Raw genomic sequence first — 18051 nt, 5'->3', positions numbered from 1 at the left:
TACCCAAGTGTGCTCCTACCACTCCAGAGAGAGCAGTGTCACCCCTAGTTGCGCCCACTCTCTGTTAAAACAGAGTCGGTCAGTCGAATCTTCATATTTTTTTTAAATGAACCAAGTTTGCATGCATAACGACTCAATCGCACCAAAAATGGATAGCAGGAGATGATATGATGCATACAAGGTTGGAGAAAGTTTAGATCTTTTTCACTGCACTGAGTTACCTCAACTGAAGTCAATTAATCACAAGTGAAATGTCAGGGCTCAAGGGCTTCTCTCTTTTTGGCAGACGGGGAGATCACATCAGTTAACTGCCTCCAGCCAAAGAGTTGATCAGTATCTGACAAACCTAAGCCAGATCTTAAAAATCAGGTGTGAAGTGAAATAGTGCACCATTAGAAAGATTGTTCACACTTGAGGCTAAAAGTCAAGTTAAAAATAAATTGTTCAAGGGAACCAGTTTCTTCACTTAACAACTAGTCTTTAAGTCAACAGTTGCAATTGCGGGACTTAAACATACTCAGGACAAAGTGTAGCTTCCTAAGTTTATGTCAATACACACCAAGTCAGTTGCGTGGTTAATAAAATGAAATGTTGGATATTTAGCCGTTTTATAAAATTCTTAGGGAATAATTCACCTCAATGTTTCGCAACATTCACCTGACTGATGCTGAACAAGGTCACCTTTGCTTACATCACACCGACAGCTGAGGGTTAGCCACAGATACAAAGGGGCGTCTTGCAGCTCAAACGTTTTTATTAGTTTCCTATAATCAGCTCCATCCTTTGAAGAATACATATTGTTTGTAATTTAAATATGTAAATTAGCATTTTTTCTTTTTTGTCATCGTTGAAGATAAAGTCCTGAGCAATCAAATAAAATGCCGCGTTGAAGTTACGCCTCGCTGCAAACATTTGGCACCGCATGCAGCACGTGAAATTTCAGCCCTCACCCCCCCACCAATACACACACACACACACGCATACACACACACACACATACACACACACAAAAGTGGTTTCGAAACTCCGCTAAATAATAACTCCTGTCTATCATTTGGGGTGTGAAAATTTGTTATGGCACGCAAGAAGCGGTGACGTGTCACGTGAACGTTGAATAATGGTCGTTTTCACGTGTTTCGCAAGCAAACAGGCCCCCCCTCCTCCTCCTCCTCCTCCTCCTCCTCCCCCTCCTCCTCCGCAGCCAGTTCGCTTGTATAACCGTAACTCTTCTACCACCGTGGCACGTATACCGACCGTGGTTGCCAGTTATAGAAACCGTCACGCCCATTAAACGCCAAGCATGTTACCCGATAAAGGTAAGATTGATACTACATTTTTTTTTTTAACCTTGTGAGGGGGTCTGCGGAAATAGCAACAGAATGGGGGCTAGATATGTCTTCCTTACTGTGGCTGTCCAGAGTGCATTCAGTGTGTGTTTGTGGGACCTGCCGTTCGTGTCCGAAACACCACGACGCGGACGAGTTGAAGTCGCTTTTGAGTTATTTAGGTGCCGTCCTTTGTGTACACCAGAAGTTAGACTTTTACTCACCCCCTCTGTGTGTTAAGCGACAGGTGGTTTAAACCGCGTGCAGCATTTGCATTAAGTAAAGTTAAATGCTGTTTTCCTTGCCAAAAAAAAAATGATATACTGTATTCATATAGTCAGGCTCATCATTTCAAAGGTTGTATTGCATTTCTAAATCTGACGTGATAATAAAGTGTTAAGCAATAATCTAATATTATTATAGACCACTAAAACTGCTGGGAAAACAATAAGCAAAATGAACAACCACATATATATATATATATATATAAATATATATATATATTTGATATATGCACACAGGGCCGCTGACAGGTTTGGCTGGGCCCGGGACAAAATTCTCTGAATGCCACCCACACCCACCTCTACTTTCCCAGTCTCTCATTTATTGCGGATAAACCAAAAGGATTATTTACCACTTTGCCTGGATATGGATATGGACTGAGTGGCTTTCAAAATCCTACCACAATAAAACTCACGCTATTTTATTAATTTGGAGCTCATAAACTGCACATTTCATCAACCATTTTTCACTTGACCAAGGGAATCATGTTAAGGGTACTTTTATTTATCGCCAGACCCGCGTGTATGTCCGCTGAACTTTCTGAGAATGTTCGGGGAACAAGGCGGAGCCCATTCATCTGGCGAGTGTCAAGTTAAATCAGTCTTAACGAACATACAGGCTACCCCAAAACGTCACGTTTATAACCCATTCGTTACATTCAACTCTATCTAAATGGCAATTTCACACGTTGCCATGTCTATACTGGCTTATTTTCAACAAAATAAGGTTAAACCAGAGCCGCGTTACACTGGCTGTCATTCAGCTGACCAGGGATGATTCTCAAATCAATTCAGCCTGATTGGCGTGCGTGCCTGAAACATTTGGACATATTTGCGGACTAATTCGCATATTCCTTTTTTTTTTTGGGCCACCCCCCCCATTTCTGGGTCCGGGACAAAATACCCATTTGCCCCCCCCCTATCGGTGGGCCTGTATGCATATGTATATTATAGAGCCCTTAATCATATTGTCAAATGCAGGAATGAGTGGTAGTTGATCACTAAGGCAAACTCCATCTGTTATTCCCCCAGTTCCCGACACCCCTGTGGAAGTCCTTGTGGACCTGTTAGTAAAAGCCAAGGACATAGCTGCAGCATGTGGTTCTGTTCCAGAGGACCTGAAAAGCCACTTGCAGAAGGCTTTGGACATTGCCAGTGGACTGGATGACTATTTGGAGAAAATGACCACACAAGAAAGCCAACCTCTGGCAGAGCTTTATAAGTATGCCATATAATTATACCATTGCTTGAAATGCACACTGTGTGAAATAAAATTCTGTTAATGACTTCCTGCATACTTTATGATAGTAAAACGGTGTCTCATGACTGGGATCGAGTGTACCAGGAGGGCAAGACAATGTTCCGGCTTCCCAAGGAGTGCATCACAGGACACGTTGAGGGTGCCACACTTATCCATGCAGCTTCTCCTCACTGAAATATCACAATGTCTTCATTGCTTCAACTGTTTTGTGATGGACTGGTTCTTTGGTTGTTTGTGGCAGGTCAAACCCTTAAGATGCTGATCCACATGAGCCAAGCCAAGAGGGTCTTAGAGATTGGGATGTTCACCGGCTACGGAGCTCTGTCCATGGCGGAGGGGCTCCCTGAGGATGGCTGCATAGTGGCCTGTGAGTTAGAGCCATATCTCAAAGAGTTTGCGCAGCCCGTTTTTGACAAGTCTCCACATGGCAAGAAGATAAATGTCAAGACTGGATCTGCTATGGAAACCCTGAAGGTGAGAGACGATCAGTGTCAGAGGGGATTTATGCAGGGCTTCATTCCATACATCTCACAGTGACATCCTCTGTCATGCGGTGGAATCTTTTCTGCAAGTTCACATGGAAACTTCAGTGTTCAGTTTATGAGAATTTGGGAAATCTTTCAATCCAGAAAACTACAAGAAATAGAGAGCAATAAAGCAAGTTTAAAAAAATAAAAAAAATAAAAAAAATGGAACGCGAGGATCATTTGGTAGTAAAATAAAATTTTAAAAAAAGTAAAAAAATCTGGTGCCAGATGCATAAATGTGGAGTGAGAAAGTGTTCACCACACATACTCTTCAGACCATGCGTGCACATGTTTTAGGGTCATTTAACCCTTATTTGGTGAGGTGGAAATAGAAAAAGATGCAAAAAAAAAAAAAATTAACTCAAAACTGACAATGCAACTTGAATAGATTAGAATAGTGATTTATTTTGATTTTTTTCTGATTTTGTGTCTTGTCAGTTTTTCCCATATAGACCTATTTAATTGTGGCTCCTATACATAACTGGAGCCATGTGCCATGGTGGCTATGGAAGACCTCACTAATGAGGCTTTAGAAAGAGAATTTTAGACTTCCAAAGGCTGTTTATCTAAACAGCGATTCATACACAAAAAACCTCTTACCTAAAATGATTTAAAATAGAGCCTTCTGATTTTGAAAATTTCCCATAAACGAGTCCATATATTTTGTTTGTTTTTTCTTCTTAGAGAAAATTTGTCACATGTTCTGGAAGGGTCAAGTGACCCGGCACAGAATAATATTGACAGATCCTTTAGCTTTGCGCCCACTATTTGCTCTGTTAGTTACTTTGTATAACCAGACTAGTTAAAGATTAACGCTGACTTTTTTGGGTACACATGCCAATTTTTTAATGATCTTTTGCCCCTTTCAGGAATTGGCTGCTGCAGGCGAGCAGTTTGATATGGTCTTCATTGATGCTGACAAGAATAATTACATAAACTACTACAAGTTTATCATGGACAATAATTTGCTGAGATTGAGAGGGGTCATATGTATAGATAACTCACTGTTCAAAGGAAGGGTTTATCTTAAAGACACCACAGATAGCAACGGACTGGCGCTTCGAGAGTTCAATCAATTTGTCTCAGATGATCCACGAGTGGAGCAGGTATGTTTTACAATTTTTCCACTTTAAAATGAATAGTTTGATTCCTATATCTCTTTTATGTTAATGCTGCCCCTTCTGTGTGAAAGGTAATTGTCCCTCTTCGTGACGGCATCAGTCTTATTCGGCGGGTGTCAGTGACCTCTGAGAGCTCGCTCGCTCAGGTACTGTTGACCTTACTCCGTGACAGCGACTGCATGCACTCGCTGACTGTGTGACCATGCCTGTGTGGTAATCTTTTCCCTTTAGTTTGAAATAACAGACGATGAAGTTTTCCGTGGGGTCAAGGGCCGTTCCATCCTGGATCGGATGCGGCTTGATGGAAAGGTGGCCTACGTAACGGGCGGCGGGCAAGGGATTGGCCGAGCGTTTGCTCACGCTCTGGGGGAAGCTGGTGCAAAGGTGGCCGTGGTGGACCTGGATCCAGCTAAAGCTGAGGCAGTTGCAAAGGAGCTCTATCTAAAGGGTAAAGAATCATGTTATTAATTTACAGTTGACCAAACACTTATTAAAACACATTTAGTGCTGTGCAAAAGTCTTATGCCACCCCTCATTTCTTTATATTTTGCTTCCAAGCAACCAGACTTTCTAGTGTTCTTTTAAAGTGGTCTTGAGCAAAATTTCTTTCTTTTTTTGTTTTCTAAGAGAAAAGGAACAAACATACCCGAACAATATAGATATAACTGTATCTTATCTGATATTACATCCCAATATGTACCTGGAGAACAGAGGATGACTCATGTGATAGTTCACCTAAATGGAGCCTAAAGACAGCTCATCCGACATCTCCAGTAATCAATAATGTCCTCAGTGTCGCGATCTTCATGAGGCTCTCTCAGAAATAAAGCTTCTCACCTCCTCTGTAGAAGCGAAGGTGTGTCGGATATTTTCAGCCACAACTCTCAGCACGGCTGGGTATAACATGGAGTACCGAAGCCCCTTCTCCTGCAGCTGCTTCTTCACTCCATCAAACTTTTTGCACCTCTGGAAGATTTCCTGTGAGAGATTCTGATAAAAAGATACCCGCTTGCCTCTCCATTCCACATGTTCCTTCTCCCGGGCCGCCCGCAGCACTGCTTCTCTGGCTCCAAACCTCAGGAAACGCACCAGGACATGTCGGTCTCTGTTGCCCCGCTGACCTGCTCGATGGGCGCACTCGATTTCGAAGTCCGGACCCATTTCGATATCCCATGCTTCTTCCAGAAATGTCCGTACAAACTTTTGCATGTCTTGTCCTTCGACGCCCTCTGCTATTCCAACTATAGGTTACTTTTTTCCTGATGTTGAGCAATGGTTTTGGTAGCCGTGTCCACCGCGACACCCGAGCTTTGTCTTCATCTTCCAGGGCTGAAATTCAAGTCTCGGCTTCAGCCACCCGAGCTCCCAGTTCCTCCAACGCTGTTTGAACTGCATCCATGCACGATTTTAGCCCATTGATACTGGAAGCGATGTTCTGTAGCAGCGCTTTAATGCTCGTTAGCTCAGCTGCAGTATCTATCTGCAGTGGGTCTGTAGTAGCCGCCATGTGCTCCTCTGTGCCTTCCTGAGTCTGTCGAGTTATACTTCTCAAACCGTACTGTGTAAGGGCTTTCTGGACTTGTTGCATATTAATATCAAGTTGCAATCCTCCGCACTCTTATTTTCTGTATTTAGGATATGCCAATCCTTATATAAAGGAGGGGGTAAGGTGAACGCCTTTTTTTTTCTTTTAGTCCAGTACTTGACCATTTTCAGAGATTTAAGTATTTTGTTATGCCACTGAGCACTAATCTATGAATGATTCAAACACAAATAAGGTATCTAACTTCAGAGATGAACCAGTGTTGTGTGTTTACACATAAAAGACCCAATTCTAAAATGTATCTTCAGGCACTTTGTTACTAGAAGCTTATCACAAAGACACATGATTTGTTCCCTTTTCTCTATTTGCTTATACAAAACATGCTGACAACATAGTTTGACAGATATGAAATGTTTTTTTGTACCATCAAGGTCCTATTGGCTGAAATCTTGGCTTATCTTAGCATAGTGTGCAGTGTGACTTTAAAAATGTGATAAACCTGGAGGACAGAAGATGTCACATGCAGGACACCATCTATAGCAGGTGAATGGTATCTGAAAGGGATGTAGTTAAGAAATGGGGGGGGAATGCAGCAAAGACCTGACCGGTCTTAATGCAAGTGTGGCTGTCAAAAAGCCATTCTTATGGAAGGGGAACAGGGAGGAAAGGTTGAGGTATGCCAAATGACAAGAGAAGTGGACTGAAAATCAGTGGTAACAGGTCTTATGGAGGGATGAAGCTTAATTTGAAATTTGGCTTGATGTCAGAAGAGCAGTACAACAATGAGCAACTACAGCCATCTGTAAAACATGATGGAGGCTCTGCCATTGTTTGTGGCAGCATTTCAGCCTGTGGTGTTGGGGATCTTGACAAAATTGACGAAATTAAGAACACAAAAAAGTACTGTCAAATTCTGGTCCATTATGTAATACTATCAGAAAAGCATCTGACTGGATTCAGCTTCATTTTTCAACATGGCACTGATCCCAAACACCCAAAAAGGCAGCCAACATCCAAAGATGTTTTGGGATGTCCTTCAAGGAGCCTGAAGAACTATTCCTGAAGACTAGTTGACAAGAAAGCTTGTCTAAGAGGGTTCAGGCTGTGTGCTCATACCAAATACATGTTTATGTTTCCAGGTAATATTTAAAGAAACAAAGGTTGGCCTAACACTTAATCACAGTGCTTTATGAACCATAACTTGTTGCTGTTCTCTCCACGCCTTATTGTGAAAGAAGTCTGATGTAGCGTCATGCAGATGGCAGGGCATTCTTTCCACTTTTGTGTGTCGTAACTGAAATAATGCAGCCCTTGTTACAGTTAATGGCTTCTTTTGTGGATCAATCACTTCAGAGAAACAACTGACAGCCAGTAAAATAAGAATTCTGTGAACACCTGTCAGAGACAGAGACGTACGTTGGACTCAAACTGGTTAAACTGGCCTAAGAATGTGCATTTGCTTGTGCATCTCGTGGAGAGCTAGTGGGTGGTGCATTTAACATTCAATAATTAGCAACGCAACGCTGTGAGCGTTGCAATTCTGCTCCAGCAAATATGACCCATATGTTTTGGAATTGCCCTAAGTTAACTGAATTTTGGCTAGCTATCTGTAAAATATTAAATGATGCATTTAACACCAAAGTCAAACCGTCAGCAGATATGGCCATCTTTGGAGTGTTGGTTGATGAGCACAAGCTACCCATTGATAAGATGAACGCGTTTGCCTTTGCTTCTTTGATAGCCTGTAGAAATTTAGTTTTACATTGGAAATCCCCTGAACCACCCAAAGTGTCTGTCTGGCTCACTGAATTAATGTTTTTTTTTTAAATTAGAGAAAATTAAATGTTTTTCGAGAGGCTCAACAAAACAATTTTACAAAATGTGGGAACCTCTAATTGAAGACTTTAAAAATCTTAAGGCCCTTCCATAAGCCTATGAAGCCCTGAGATAGATATATATTTGACCTTGCCTAATTATTGACATGTACATGGATATACATTGCCCCCATTGTCTGTCATTATTTTTATTTTCATTATTATTAGTGTTTGTTTATTTATTTTCTTCTTAATTTTGTCATTACATTATGGACACTTTAATTCTTACTAGCATAACTACTATCATTATTAATGTTATTTTCTTTTAGCTATTTATTTAATTTATGGCATTGTTTATTTATTTAACTTTGCTATTTATGCTTATGAATTTTTTAATTTTTTATTTATTTATTTATTTATTTTTTCCCTTTCCTTTTCCTTTACAGCAGTATATGGGTGTTGTGGGTGGGTGGGTTCTGTTTAGTTAAAAAGAAAAGAAAACAATTCAAGATATTGTATTTAAAGTATCTTACTTTGTGCTTTCTTGAATTAAAAAAAAAACAAACAAAAAAAAACATTCAATAATTAGCAAACAACATTTAAATGAAGTTTACGCACTTGAAATTTGGGTCAAATGCTCTGAATTGCATCCTAAACCAGTTTGTAGTGTTTTGCCAGCAGATGGCAGCATACTAAAGGATAAAATGTTAGTGAACATGTTCCTCTGCACCTGTGCCGATGTGATTATTCTCTCTCAGAATGAAACATGCCACAGACATAACAGAAGAAAATAGAATGCTGTTCAAATTAATACTTAATAAGTTTATTTGCTATTTTCTTTAGGTTTTATATCCTTTACACACCTCTTCCGAAATGTTTGACCTTTATCCCCATTTTTTTTCTTGTCAGGTATCCACGCTGTTTCCATCACAGCGGACATCAGCAAGTCAGACGACGTCCAGAAGATGGTAGACGCCATCGTCTCCAAATGGGGAGCGATCCACGTCGCTTGCAACAATGCGGGCGTCAACAAGAACTCAGCCAGCGAAGACACCAGTTTAGAGGAGTGGGACCAAACCTTTAACGTGAACCTGAGGGGGACCTTCATGTGCTGTCAGGTGTGTATCATCCACTGAGAGTGCCCGGAATGTGTGACAGACAGCGCTCCATCAACTTTACACCCAAATGAGATGGTGTGATTATATGGTCATGACTTTAGTATAACTTGATTTCGTAACTCCTAAGTCTTTCGTAAGACTTGCATGACTCCTGGATTTATAGGTTTCTGTTATTAGGAAGGCAGAGAAAATTCCACCTGCACTGATTTTACAAACATGTTATTTTAATTTGCTCTCTTAATCGAAATAATGTGATCAAACAGAGATAGAATCAGTTGAATTGAGACATTTACTTTAGATGGATCAGAACACAGTTATGTTGATTTGAATCCCAACTTGTATTCTCAAAAAAAAAAAAACACAAAAGAATTTCTGTCAGTTAAAGGAAACTCCTTTTCCGATTTGTGACATGTTTTAGTTTAAGACAAGTCAGTGGGTTTTCAGAAGCTTACCAGAGATATTCCAAACTACTCGTTTGGAAATGTACTGATGATATCACAGGTTTAGAATCAGAGAACTTTATTGATCCCAAAAAGGGCATTCAAAATTCATTTGTAGCAACTCTCGCCCACAACACTTTTCAAAACTCACAATTATACATGTCTGTGACAAAAATGAATCATACGCAGAATTAATTAATTTTAATAAACAAGGAACATTGCTGGGAGCTAGAAATTTGAATTTAAACTTTATTCAAGGTGCCAAGAAGGCGTTATTTAGGCTGTTTGCTGCTTTAAAAGCCTGACAGAAGAAGGAATAAAAGATTTCAAAAAGTGGTTTCATCTAAACCTCAGCCAGATTGCAGCAAAATGAGTCGGGTTGATAAATAATGGTTTTTGGTTTGCAAATAACCTGATTTCTATTTTTTTCTGCAATTTAAAGTTTTTTCTAGAGAATTTTTTTTTATCTCCAGGAGTTTGTAGACCTCATCCAGTAAAAAGTTCTGAATCCCACAAACCCTTTCACACCCGTTAAGCAAAATTCAGTGTCTAATTTGCCAGCGATGAGCCGAACATGGTGCAGACACATTGTCCAGCAGGTAGATATTAGATTTATTCAACTCACTATATTTACATAGTGCCAGTTTACAATGTGTTGTCATGTGAAGGCACTTTAAACAGAGAATAAGCAAGTCCAGTTGAATCCACTTCTAATCCAATTTGCTCTATTGCACTTTGAATTCAATTGATTTGAATGCATTGTAATCCAATTCAGTCCAAATGAGTCAGAGTGAATCTTCTCTTTGATTCAATCTTCCATCCCAGGCACAGACAGTGACAAAGTGTTAAAGGACAGAGCCAGAAACAAACATAAGACGCAGAGTGATCCTGCTTAAAATGAAAATGAATTAATAAAGTATGAGTGTAACTCCTAATTGATTCTTGATCACATATTCCTTCTGTGCTCTATTTCTGTCAAAGCTAGTGAGATAATGACCTAATTAACCACAGGCTAACTGTCTCCAGCTCCTCTACGGCTTCTAAATTTAGTTCTGTAATATCTTGGCTCGGTACGACATCTGCATGTACAACATGCAAATCTTCAAGTCCACTTATGTGCACCCAATGCTTTCCTGTCTCCTGTGACAGACTGCATGTTTTCATGTTGATCTGAGCTCAGGCTGTTGGTGTGGCATAACAGCACCCTAATAATATGAATGTTCAATGTGTCTCCTCCCCCCCTGAATCCTTGCCTTAGGCAGCAGGTCGAGTGATGTTAAAGCAAGGATACGGAAAGATTATCAACACGGCCTCCATGGCCAGTCTAATAGGTGAGTGATGATTCCATTCCCTGTTCTGTCTCTCTCTCTCTCTCTCTCTCTCTCTCTCTCTCTCTCTCTCTCTCTCTCTCTCTGGAGCACCTCCATGTCTGCTTTTAATCTCTCCGTTTTGGCGTGGAGCATTGGGCAGAGAGGAGGGGGAGTTAAATATATTTGTGCTGTACAGCTATGTGGGACAGTACACATCACACTAGACAGTTTTCATCATCAAGACAGAAAGTAATTCTTGCCGTTTTCCTGCTTATGAGACGCTTAAAGTGAACCCACGCATTTGAAATTGGGATTAGGTGGCTTTTCTCCTTCGCAAGTTCGGGCCTCTTCTGTAGAGGCATACAGTAAGCACAGCAGGAAATAGAAAGTGTTGCGATTGCGTCTCAGCGAGGCACTTTTGCATCATAATAAACATCCCCTCTCTGCGGAGCTGTGTGGAGGATGCGGAAGGCAACCTGAGGTCCAAAATGGAAGGGGAGGGTTCCTGTGCAACGGCAAAAAAAGATAAATAAAAAAACCCAGCCTGTGCCAGCGGCCTTGTTTGAACAGCGGAAGACACTTTGAGAGTTTAGTGAGGGCCTAGTAAAAGCCTTGCAATTCGCAGCACTGGTGTAGTGTTCCTCTTCCAACAGGTTCCTCCAGAGGAACAGCAACACTTCATCAGCAGTATAGCCAAATCGCCAGTAAAACGCTGTGCCATATGGGCCCCAGTCCCGACTGCAGGAGCAATCTGTAAAACAGGAGCATGCTGGTAAATAGAGGCCGGCATAAAAGAAATGATCAATTACTCGCATTACGTTCGAGTCCTTCAGGAATTTACTTTATCACTCTGGACATCTGTTATGATATTGTCATAATGTGTAATCAGATGGGACCTGTTCTAGCCAAGTGGAAGCCCAAAAAGGGGCCGTAAATGTCCAATTAGAATTCACAATGACAGCTTTTTGTCCATCTGCTGGATAAAATGTGTGTGCCTTGCTAAAATCTCTTACACGCACACACACTCTCTTGAACAGAAATGTCTTTTTTTTTTCTTTACTGCGCAGTAATGTACATAAGAGCAGCAGCACCGTTCAGGTAGAAGAGCGCAACATTTGAACTCCTTATCTGCTCAGAGGAATTCCAAATGTAAAGACGTGCCCGATAAAGAGCATGTTTTCTCCCACTTGAAGTGGGCAATAAGTAGCAGGGTGAATGTTAAAGAAGGCTTTGGAGAATGCACTCTTTTTACCTCCTTCTCCCTTCTCTGGGGATTACTTCTCTTTAAGACGGTGAAAACATCAATGCAAGTTTATTTAAAGGATGAAGGCATTTTCTGAATGGTATTTTGGAGCCGTATCATCAGGTCTTGAACGAGGATTAGTGCTGTTAGGCATTTTGAGCTGTGTTTCCTGTCCTGATAAGTCGGATTTCACCTTCAATCTGCTAGTAAGCCCTGGGTTCTGCTCCTCCTCGCCTGCTTCCCTGAGGTCCTAGCCCAGCTTTATCCAGCCCAGCCCTACCCAGCCTTACCATCTCCCGCTATCTCGTCCTGCTCATCCCTCTCTTTATATGTTATTTCTTCATCACTTATCAACTTTTACCTCTATTGTGCACATTTGCTGGATGCTCCAGCCTTCTTCTCCCCAGGACAGCTTTCTGCCTCTCTGCAGCTGGCCAGTATTTATCATCCCGGTCTCACACTGAAGCCATTTGGCAGTCAGATCGGCAGGTGATGAGGTTAACTACTAAAGTTGTATGTAACTTGGAGCCTTCCTTGTGATGATTAATCAACCAGCAGAAAATGAGCCCCTGTCCCGGCATCCCATGCAGTGTGCAGCATCTGTGATGGTCAAGGCAAACAAATGGCTCCCTGCTTTTGTTGCTGAGGACAGAGCATAACTGGACATTATAAGCAATTAATTTTACATGACTTCATCCGTAGAGTCCCCTGCAGCTAATGGAAGAGCTTTTATGTGGTACCCAGAGGAAACTGAATTTGCAAGAATGTAAAGCATATAAAGTCACGTGACAGAGGAAATACAACCTCTTTCAGTTCACAGGCTTCATGTATCAGGAATCAGGACACAATTAAAAAATAAAAAATAAATCTGGTCTTTAACACATCTTAATATGAGGGGGGGGGGGGGGGGGGATACCCTCAGATGAACAAGAACACACAAAATATTACACCATCTCAATGTTAATGAAACAAAAGCTAGGCCAAATACAGCAGCAGTGTGGTCCACCCCATGATTCAGTAGCTTGCTGAACCACCTTTAGCAGCAATAACTTGAAGTAATAATTTTCTGTTTGCTTCAGTTCATTGATGTTTGCAGGCATTTGTTTATGCAAGGCTCTCCTAAAGAATATTGGAGTATTTTAGTCGGGTTGAGTTCTGAACTTGATCCAGCAACCCCTTGATTCTTTGTCAGCTGTTGTGTTGTAGGGATCATTGTTCTGTTTTTTTTCCTGTCAGACAAAGGGCCTCACATCCTCACAGTCCAGAACACTTTGGTAAATAGAGGAGTTCAGTGTCGACCCAATTACTGGAAAAGAGGCCCAAATCATCAGCCCTCCACCACTGTGCTTAACAGTTGGTATGAAGTGTTTGTGCTGATATGCTGTGTTTGGTTCTCTCCAAACATGCTGCTGTGCATTATGACCAAACATCTGCACATCTGGCCTCGGATAGAAGTCTTGTGGTTTGTTCAGATGTAACTTTACAAACCTAAGCTGTGCTGCCATGTTCTTTTTAGAGAGAAGATACTTTCTCCTGCAACCCTTCCAAACAAGCCATACTTGTTCAGTCTTCCTGTAACTGTACTGTACAGTTTCTCTGAGCATTGCACAGTCTGACCTTGGGGTGACCTTGCTGGGGCGTCCAATCCTGGGAAGACTAATAACTGTCTTAAATGTTTACCACTTGTGAATAATCTTTCTCTCTGTAGAATGATGGACTGTAAATAGTTTGGAAATGGCCTTGTAATCTTTCCCAGACTGATGGGCAGCAACAGTTGCTTATCTAAAGACATCATTGCTGATGTCTTTCCTTCTTGGCATTGTGTTAACACACACCTAAATGCTCCAGATCAGAACACTGACAGAACATCTGATTTTTATAGAGGTGCTCACACTTGCTGTTAATCAACTGTAGCTGTACGGGTTAGATTTGTACGCACTGCTTCTGCATTTTGCAATTACAGAGTAATATGTCACGTGTTGTGATTACGTCAGATGATTGATTTTATTATGTCTTGATAACATTAAATCTTTCAATTGAAAGAGGTCGTACTTCTTTTTTTTTCTTTCCTTTTTTGCTTTGCATGACTGTTAGCTGTTAGAACCCCTCCCATCAGGAATGACTTAGTTCTTAAATGGTATTAAAAAAGAATCAACTTAATATGAGGCGTTTGAAAGAAGTGCCATTATTGATGATGCAGTAAGTTATACTTCTGTAAGCCTTTCTCTTTCCGTCCACTTTCTCTTCTGTAGTCCCCCATCCTCAGAAGCAGCTATCCTACAACACATCCAAGGCTGGAGTGGTCAAACTGACTCAGACTCTGGGCACTGAATGGATTGACAGAGGAGTGCGTGTCAACTGTATCTCACCGTAAGTGTTGTCTACTGTTCTGGGTTTTGTGCCAGAGCACACCTGTCCACCTTTTGATTGTTTTATGGGACTCAGCGGCTGAAGGAGCTGGTGATTAGTGTTCTTTATTTTTGCTTTCATATTGAAGAGCCCCGTTTGAGAATGATTGACCTAATTTAAGTCCTCAAACAATGCATCAGAGCTTAATTAGATGACGTCTTGAGGGATGAATCAACCAAACACTTGCTCTAATTGTTCTGTTCAATTAGGGAATCAAATTTGCAACCTCACGCCAAGTGTCGCCGCAACAATAGCGCTTTGTTTGTATCTATTTGTCTGTGAAGCTTAGTGCTGGGAAGAAAAGAGGAGAACACAGGAAAGGCTTTTGAGTGTGTGTGTTTGTTAGGGGGGGGGTGTTGTTAAGTGGAGCATCCCTTAGCCCCAGCCATCCCCGTGCAAATCCATCCGGTGGCAGTGGGCGAACCAGGCCCAGTCACAGCCCCAGAACAAAGCCCTCACATGCACGCCGCGCTCGGCTTTATTTATCTGTAGCTTGTTTGCTAATTTTAATTTGCAAAGAAGCAATTCTCTCTCCCCTCGCTAACTGGGTGTCTCAATGGGCCGCTGATTTCTTTGAAGTGACAGTCGGTAAATATGCATAAAAAAGGGACACAATTAGCGCTCGCGAGGTTGACTGGAGCCTGATTCCATTGGCAACTTTAGCCGCAGCGGTGATAAGCTGCATTATCTGGAAAATTGGCTGAGGGAAAACAGTACCTCTGATTGCCAGGAAAGGTTCCAGATAACAGGGCAGCTGAAGAGAAATATAATTGAGGTGGAATATGTTAACCAAGGTGTCACACGCGCTCCTTGGAAGTGCTAATTTAGCCAAATGTTGGAATTCCATATCAAGGCACCAGGATATATTGTACAATGATTCCAGCTTTATGGCTTTTAGTCATCGTCACAGTGATTGTGCTTCGAGCCAGAAACCGTCTCATATTGGGCTCAGGACGGGCATGTTGACATATTTATTCAAATGTAAGCTCTCTGATCCGTGACTGTTGGAAGTGGAGAGAACAACATTTGTCGTGACATAATGAAGAGCTATTTGACACCAAAAGCAGAAGATTTGTTTTTTTTGGTAAATTCTACCTAAATACTGTCACAGCATCAAAGTAGTTCAAGCACATTGCAGTGAGGAGTCAGAGCAGGAATTATGAGGAAGTTGGATATAATAAGGAGGTAACCAAGGGTCGTGAGCAAATGATTTCAGACGTCCCATCGTACCTGTGGGCTTTTCCTGAGACGTGCCAGTCATTAAACTGCCCCCAGTCCCACTGTAAATATCATCAGAGACGCCACGCCATACCCTTTCTTCAAAGGATAATTGGGTTTATTTTTGTCACCAAAGTGGTGGCTCTGAAACAACGCTGTCACTCCTGGCTCTGCACTGTGATGCCTTCTGATTTCATTGTGCTTTTTCTATTCCCCCCTCTTCTTTCTCTCTGTCTCTCTTTTCAGGGGGATTGTTGACACCCCTCTCATCCACTCTGAGGATCTGAGGCCTCTGGTGCAGCGCTGGCTGTCAGATATCCCTGCTGGTAGACTGGCTCAAGTGACAGACCTGCAAGCTGCAGTGGTCTACTTGGCATCTGACGCCTCTGACTACATGACAGGGCATAACTTAGTCATAGAGGGTGGGCAAAGTCTGTGGTAGAGGCTGCAGATGAAGAGATGAAAACTTCTCCCCCTCTTCATTCTCTTGGGAGTCATCTCAGGAAGAAGTAGCATTCATATTATGTGCACATTCCCTGACGTATTACTCTTAAGTTTTTGAAGATGGATAATGTTTTACGTTGCGATGAGATGACCGGTTGATTACTACTGTATCTTCTGCGTATCCCGTAGAGGTTGTACTTCCTGTCCAGGGTGTTACCGCTCAGCTTTTTAGAAGATGAAGAGATGCGTATGACATTATATCCTGAAAAGAGTTCTGACAGCCGCCGGTCTTTTTGACACATGTTGGAAATATGTCTGAGAACTTAAGAAGTACCCAGAAGAAAAAAAAAAAAAAAAAGTCGGGTACCTTCAAAACCTATCAACAACTTCCTATACATGTTTTCTGTTACATTCTTTTTACACGGGTGGTGCTTTGGTTGTAAAACACACTACAGTTTGTATGATGTGATATTAATATTATAAGGATTGCAAGTATACTGTATCTACAAATGTGGCCAGTACGAGTGGGGAGGGGTATTAAAAGAACTGCAACTTTTGTACTGTGATACATTAAAATAGGTGTTGCTATAAATATCACTGGGTTTGCTGCATTTTTTTTTTTTTTACAATAATATGTCTGCACCAGAAGCAAAATGTTGTTTCATTTTTTTAATTAAGAGTTCACACGACTGTTTCAGTGACGACCACCAGTTTGTATTTGCACCAAAATGGGCGTTCAGTGTCCGGTTTGCATCTTGACGCCACCACTCCCCGTGGCTCAGGACTCACGGTGTGTGACAGCATCCCAGTCTGCCTCTCTCCAAGCTCTTCCTTGCCAAATGGTCCCTGCAAGTGGTGCCCGTGAGGACCCTCTTAATTGCTCCATTAACTGTTTGTGTGCTGAAAAACACTGCTTAAAGGACAGGCTAGCTGAGGACGTGACCCCAGTCGCTGCAATTACATGAAAAGTAGTGGCCAATTAGCGCTCTATGCAATGTGACACTGTTGGTGTTTATGTGAGTAACTTCAAGTTCTCGCTGGTACTGACCGTTCTCTGATTTACATAATTGGGGGGATTGGTCATTAATGGGAATGGCTGTGTGAGAGGATCCCATTAAGATATGGTGTGAGATCTGATCATCTCTGCTCTGTGCTATGTATCTGCAGCTGAACTGCCACATTTGGCAATTATTAGGATTCTTATCCATTTACTTTTTGGTGAAACCTCACACTGTGGCGCAATGTAGATGTGAGACTTTGCAGAATCTGTTTACAAGAAGGGCAAGTTTGTCACTTGGAGGCTGTTTCTCTGTCTTGCCACTGAGGGGCAGTATGCAGTCATGCTGCCCTCAAACAACGACACAAAGTTAGAAGAGGTTATCACATTATTTGCCATCATCTAAAGGTAATGACTATGTGCTGTCATATGTATGAGGATATTGTTATAAGAACACCTACTCCAATTCTAGTGTTCAAACAGCTCATCATAAGAATCAAAGAGGAGGTGAATAAACACTAAAATATTTTAAATTAAATGTGCTTTGATAGTGGACAGTTACATTTCAAATGCATTAAAATTTTAATTTGTCCAGCTCCATTGTTTAGCTTTAGTTTGAATAGCTGTTAAACGTTAAGGGGCGGTGAGTTTGAATTTAAACATTATGGTTGGAAAGATCGATATCTATTCAAAGCTGCATGCCAACTCCTTCATTACAAGTTTTCAATTATAAACTTCCGTGTCTTTCGAGGTAGGAAAAACACTTTACGGATAGATTTGACACTAGATGTTTGTTGCCTTACATCAAGGGGAGTCCTTCACAAACTTGCGACACTCATTTTTCACCCTCAGTTCTTTTTCCAGCAATTCGTTGTCATCATTTAGTGGAGGTGTCTAAACTGTTGTTTTGCTGTCATGTTTTGCACCACATTAACCTCTTTCACAGCCCCACTGGAGAGGTCCTGTTTTCCTTCAGCACTGCTGCCAAAAGAGCCAAATC

General features: G+C 41.5%; 1 protein-coding gene across 1 annotated transcript; it reads left to right on the top strand.

The window, feature by feature from the left end:
• The first annotated feature begins 1203 nt into the window (after positions 1 to 1203).
• LOC142377704 (uncharacterized) lies at positions 1204 to 16634 on the top strand. The gene is made up of 11 exons (XM_075462011.1): positions 1204 to 1316; positions 2639 to 2828; positions 2915 to 3006; positions 3109 to 3341; positions 4264 to 4500; positions 4587 to 4661; positions 4747 to 4963; positions 8782 to 8990; positions 10689 to 10761; positions 14236 to 14353; positions 15857 to 16634. Exons 1-11 carry the CDS (start codon positions 1301 to 1303, stop codon positions 16050 to 16052), a joined length of 1656 nt encoding a protein of 551 aa, XP_075318126.1. The 5' UTR covers positions 1204 to 1300; the 3' UTR covers positions 16053 to 16634.
• Positions 16635 to 18051: the final 1417 nt, after the last annotated feature.

This window comes from Odontesthes bonariensis, chromosome 3 (assembly GCF_027942865.1).
Source record: "Odontesthes bonariensis isolate fOdoBon6 chromosome 3, fOdoBon6.hap1, whole genome shotgun sequence".
NCBI lineage: Eukaryota > Metazoa > Chordata > Actinopteri > Atheriniformes > Atherinopsidae > Odontesthes > Odontesthes bonariensis.
This window is presented reverse-complemented; position numbering and strand designations above follow the sequence as displayed.